Source organism: Brachypodium distachyon, chromosome 3, assembly GCF_000005505.3.
Source record: "Brachypodium distachyon strain Bd21 chromosome 3, Brachypodium_distachyon_v3.0, whole genome shotgun sequence".
In the NCBI taxonomy this organism is placed as follows: domain Eukaryota; kingdom Viridiplantae; phylum Streptophyta; class Magnoliopsida; order Poales; family Poaceae; genus Brachypodium; species Brachypodium distachyon.
In genome coordinates this window covers 47,596,598-47,602,678 of record NC_016133.3, presented here as the reverse complement: position 1 = coordinate 47,602,678, position 6,081 = coordinate 47,596,598, and the positions used below count along the sequence as shown (strand labels likewise).

Here is a 6,081-nt window from a genome sequence, read left to right as displayed (position 1 = left end):
TTAAACAAACGGGTTTTGAAAACTCTCTGCAATACTGTATTTCTTATCGCAAACAGTACATGAGATGTTTCATGCATGCACCACTCTCAAAACACTGCACAGAAAAAACGTGATAAACTTCAACGGGTAAACGACTCAGGTATTCACATCGAACTAAGATATCAGTTAAAAGAAAAAAGATACGAGACGACACACTAAGATATCTATTACTCCGTAGTACAAGACTGGCTTAAGATTACTGGCGTCCTCTGTTACCAATGCGTAAAAGCATCAGCACGCAACCAACAACTTTCCGAATGGGAAACTGCTTACAGAATAGTGCACTTGTTGTTGTGAGCCAGCCTCCGGAATTCCTCGTTTTCCCGCTGGGCCTCCTTCAGGCTCTCCTTGAGCTTGCGTATCTCCTCATCTGATCTCACCCTGGCCTCTAACGCCACCCTCTCTGCTTCTAATCTTGCATTTTGTTCTTCCATAAGTTGGTTTTGCAGCTTCTCCACAGTGCAGTTCAGCTTATCCTCCACCTATGAAAATGTCAAGTCAAATGCAATTTCTAAATAATCATAAATTGCAACATATAGAAGTGATTGTAATTCCGCACATCAGGTTTTACAATCTCTAAAAATGCTGAAGACCCGATACATAGAAGTGGGATCTCAATAAGTTGAAGATCAAACATATAGAAGTGATTGTAAGTCCAGCACATCAGGTTTTACACAATCTCTAAAAATGCTGAAGATCCAATACATAGAGGTGGGATCTTAATAAGTTGAAGATCCAACATATAGAAATAGAAGTAATTGTAATTCCAGCACGACAGGTTTTACAATCTCTGAAAATGCTGAAGATCCAATACATGAGGTGATTGTAAGAAGAACTGAAGATAAAAAGTCCTGGTACTTTTTCCAACCAAAAGAATCCCACAACTATTTTCACAAATACTCCGTAGTATTTAAATGTCAAAGAATATCCTGCGACTTGTGTAAAATAGTAATAATGAAATGTTATGTATCAATAGACCTTGACCTAGGTAATTTCCATACATGTTCCAGGCACACTTACTATATCTGGAGCAATATCAGCTAATACAACATCATTAGAAAGATGTGAAGGAGCATAGCATCATTAGAAACACATGCCATTGTAAACAAAGGATAAGTTTTGGGACAGGGTTATTTTTTTATTAAAATACATGATTAAATGTGAATTATTATTTATAGAAAAAATTGTATGTCTTACCATAGCGGTAATGCTTGCAAGTTGTTCATCCCGGGTTCTATGGATCTCCTTCTTTAGTTCAGATATCTGCTCTTCTGTATATCCCATGACATCATGAACCTCCTTTTCTCTCTCATGCACCTCCTACAAGATGAGATAACCCATAAGAACCACACAATACAGGATAGGAATGAGAATCTGGAACTCCATGTCAATAACAAAACTTAATACCTTGATGCGAGTGAGCATTTGATCTGAAAATGGTTTTCCTCCATTATTTGCACTAACAGAATCAACCACATCAAGCAACATTTCGAGCTGCTTAGCTTGAATCCTTTGATCCTTGGTCTTGTTATCAAAAAGAACAACTCTGTTTTTGCATAGCTCAACAACTTTCTGTAAACATAATATATAAATGTAACTATTTGCACATATAACATCATATAATGCAACCGACAAAATAAAAGAACCATGCACGTTTGGAGTTCGGAGGTGGAGAAAAAAAATACCTGCAGATATTCTGGGGCATTACTGAGCATGTTCTTCAACAAATTTTCACCAACTAAATCTCCGTAAGTGAAAACCAAGATCAAATGATCAACAATTTTCTCTCCAAAAAACACCTTAATAGTCTCAATTGTACTAGAATCTTCTCGAGAAAATCGAGATGTAGCAGAAAAAACCATCAACACTGCATGTATCCCATCTTTAGCCATGTTCATACACTTCACAATTTCTTTGCCAGCATCTTCAGGTGTTACGCTCATGTCAAATAATCCTATCCAAGGCAGCATTGCAATGGCGATCAGCAAATAATAATGAACATGAACAGTCACATAATGAATAACTGATGGCTCTGTATATTTTTTTTATCATTATACATACGTGGATCAATCTTTGCGCAAATAAAATAATTTTACTCGTTTCCTTGTTTCCACAATGGCATCATGCCCAAAAAATACATAAAGAATTTTATTTTTATTTAAAAAACAATGCATGAACCTGCTAAAACCACGGCAAGAATTTGTACTAAAACCACGGGAAGAATTTGTACTAAAACCATGACAAGAAATTAGGATCGGAGGGAGTATTATTTATTTAATAGAATATGATATCCAAATCCAATATCCAAAGATACTATATCAAACATCTTAACATAACCATTCAAAAATTGAGATCAATACACAATATGCAGTGTATAGGTATCATAAATTCAGAACATCCACAAGATCAATAGATATGAATATCTATATCAATTACAACAACACATGCACGCTTACCTGGTGTATCAATTACATTGATTGTGCGGCCATCTTTCAGCATGGTGCTTCCCATCTGACAAGTATTAGTCACACTAGCATGGGAGTATTCTGATACAAATGCTTCCCGTCCAAGGATACTATTGCCAGTTGCACTCTTGCCATAGCCAAGTTTCCCAACAAGAACTACAGTGATGTCAGCACTGGGCAACACCCAGTCATCGTCGTAGTTGCTTCCACCCATTGCGGAAGTTGATAGTGGAAACTGGCAAAGGCTGCTTACAAAATCAGGATATCAGCAAGTATGTGTAATATCAATTATATATAACCTAAATGGGAAGTTATCAGTAACACAAATGAAAAAAAGGGTCCCTCTCATCACCAAATTAAAATTATTTTGCATAAATGACAAAAGGGTCCCTCTCATCACCAAATTCAGGAACCAAGCATTGTCAACAGAGTCAAATTCAGAAAACAAGCATTATAAATACATCACACTAACATAGGTTGATTTGAACTGTTAAGAATACTTGCATTGTGGTGAAAGAAAGAAGTTAACTAAAACGAATAAAGCAATATGAAAAAAATAGATTAATTTTATTTTTCCTTTTCTTTAAATCCTTCAGTATGACTTCACTGAAAGCTTGAAAGAAGAAAAGAAACAACTTATCAGATCTTAGAGATGCAAAGGACTGTTTATTACTCCCTCCGTCTCATATTAAGTGACTTTCTATTACATGTATCTAGACACTTTTTAGGCATAGATTCATCCATATTTGGACAAATTTGAGTCATTTAATATGGGACGGAGGGAGTATAAGTTAGTGTGTAAGATCACCATATTAGATGGTGAAATACAAAAGGTCTATCCATGACACCCCCGTTCACGGTACATAAGGAAAACATAATAAGAAATCTTTAGAAAGCCAAAAAGTATCTCTTGGGTAATTCCTAAAGGCTGCACTAGATTGCTTGGGGAATTTTATTATTTATAAAGAAACATAAAGATGAAGAACATGTTCTGAGTTGCAAGAAAAGGTACAGACAAAATCCAAATCTGAAATTTTTTTGTTACAACTGTACAAGATTAGATCCGGACAAGCAATGACTGTAATAGAACTGTAACAAGACCAATAACGTGCACAGCAACCTGTTAAAACTTCAATAAATATGTTGTAGCAGAGTTCCAAACATTGCTCAACACTAACTCTCAAAACAAAGAGAATAGAAACAGGGAAGACTGGATGGCTAGCTGGTGTATCACAGGGGTTCTAAACATGAAGCATCTAAGCTGCAGAAGTCACATGATTAAGACACAACCAGACTTTTCGGAAAGGAAAACTTTACTGTCTGTATCGGATAGTTGCAAATACTTGTTATTACGGAGAAAGAAACCCTGGTGCTCAATGCGAAACTCCGAGATAAGATTGTGTCAGAATCTACTAGAAAAACAATTATCAATTTCTTATTTTTCCTAGTCTTCTTCCTCTAGCACGGCGGATTAATCAGGAAGAAACACCGCAAGAAGGCAGATTATCCTACAGGTTGCAAAAAAGTCAATCACATGCTACAAGTGCAAGGACAATCGGTCAGGAACGGTGCATACGGAACGCAGAGCTCATAGTCCCATACCCCTAATTCAGTAACCCCTAAGCACATCAGATTATGTACGGTCCAGAAGGAACCAATATACAGTCCAGATGGCTAAATACTGCTTCACCCATAACCCAATCTACCAGCTCACGAAGCAAGAAAAGAGCTTACCCCCCATCAGCGGAATCGAATTAACAAAACGAAACTAAAACCTATATCACATATGCAGTATTCACCAAGAAGATTAACAAAATTGCACGGAAATTAACTTGCAGATCGGACGAGATGAACTCACAAGGACGAGACGGGCCTAGGCTGGAGGGGGGAAGATTGAGGAAGACGAAACGATTGCTTGCTCACGAAGAACCTGTGGAGAGGGTTGGGGTTTGGGAAGAGAAGAAGTAGAAGAATAAAATCCGCGAGTCGCCGTTGGGTCTATATCTGCCGACGTATGTGTGGGGGAGTTAATAAGAGGGGTTGCGACGGAACGCGTGCCGCCCCGCCGTACTCTATTTTTCTTTCGCGGATACGGAACGGAGTAGATTGTACTCGGGTTTATACGGGGGGCCGTGCGCGTCCGTGCAGCTTGCTGAGCCGTCGGATTTGCGGGAGGATCAATTGAGATAGTCGGTTGGAAACAATTGGATTTATACAAGGTTTCCTTAAGACAAATTTTTATAAACATTAAATTGTTAATGCGTGATTTATATTACATTAAATTTTTGGCCATCATGATTCCCTATGTTATATTCCCTCCTTTTCATAAAGAATGGCACGCACGCGTTTCAAGATTTTACTTTGACCAACAATTAGACAATGATTTGAAGGTTTTGTGCTACAAAAACTATGTCATTGGATTCGTATTTCAAAAACCTTTTCAAGAATATAAAATTTGTAACATATAACCTACACATATTTGTGTAATCATTGGTCAAAGTTCGATCTCGAAAAACGTGGGCGCCATTCTTTGTGAAATGAAAGGAGTATAAACCTTGTATTTTATGTGTTAATCCTTAGCCAAAACATGTGTTTTATTTTATGAACGACTACTCATATTTAATTCTTTAATTGATTGTAAAAGTTTAATGTTGAAATACGAAGGCGTCTTGTCTTATACTCTAGGAGCAAGTCATTAAACGTATACAATTTAAATTTTTGAATTTATACGAAGGGGTCTTATACTCCAGCAGGGGTCTATCTGAAGCAAACGACACCACCTTTCTGGACTGCCGCTTTCTGAAATAAAAGTAACAACTTGCTGAACTCGATCATTGTCGCTCTTCCTGGCATATGAGTAAGTCACGCTCCAGGAGGCAACCAAACCATTTACTCCGTACAAAGCATTGACATATCATTTCAGTAAGTATACGGTGGCCTTCGTTCATAAGAGCGACGTAGACACCTAACTAATGAACAACTTAGCCCATTGACATCTCTTAATTCTGGTATTGTCACTTTTTTTGAGGAAATTGTCTCTTGACGACAACAGGTGGCAATCTTTCTGCCCATCTCAACATCCTCATCTCACCTCCTGGAGGAAGAAACTCCACAAACACCCATTCGGACACCTCTTTGCTCACCGTCATAGTGCTGGTGCACGACGTGTGCCGCGTGCTGTTACGGACAAGGACATGGCGGGTGGCAGGTGAGGCCCCAACATGCCCCCGCGTCGCTCTCAAACAAGGGCGGCTCGGGCGGCTCAAACCCTAGCGCCACCACCACCCTCTCCCATGCCCTCTCCTCCCCTCGCCGCCGCCGGAGGATGCCGGCGGGCAAAGCCCCAACGGCGGACGGCGGCGGCGGGGATTTTTCCCTGCGGCGGTAGCCGTTTCTCCGAGCGTTGGCGCACGGCTTGGGCATCGTCGGGCCGGCGGTTCCAAGGCGAGGCGGCGGCTTGCTCCACGTGGATTTGGGGGCTCTTGCCCAGATCTGCTTGGGGTGGCTGGCGCGGTGGCCGGGGAGGCGCTGGCAGGCTGGGATGGCCGGCGAGGCGCCGGCAGGCGCGGTGCGGGCC

General features: G+C 40.1%; 1 protein-coding gene across 1 annotated transcript; it reads right to left on the bottom strand.

The window, feature by feature from the left end:
* LOC100842575 (immune-associated nucleotide-binding protein 9) lies at positions 1 to 4,570 on the bottom strand. Its single transcript, XM_003575100.4, has 6 exons — positions 4,363 to 4,570; positions 2,496 to 2,749; positions 1,725 to 1,993; positions 1,447 to 1,611; positions 1,237 to 1,359; positions 1 to 521 (listed from the first exon to the last, which is right to left on the bottom strand). The coding sequence occupies exons 2-6, from the start codon at positions 2,716 to 2,718 to the stop codon at positions 309 to 311; spliced, it is 993 nt and encodes a 330-aa protein (XP_003575148.1). The 5' UTR covers positions 2,719 to 2,749; positions 4,363 to 4,570; the 3' UTR covers positions 1 to 308.
* Between the last annotated feature and the right edge of the window lie 1,511 nt (positions 4,571 to 6,081).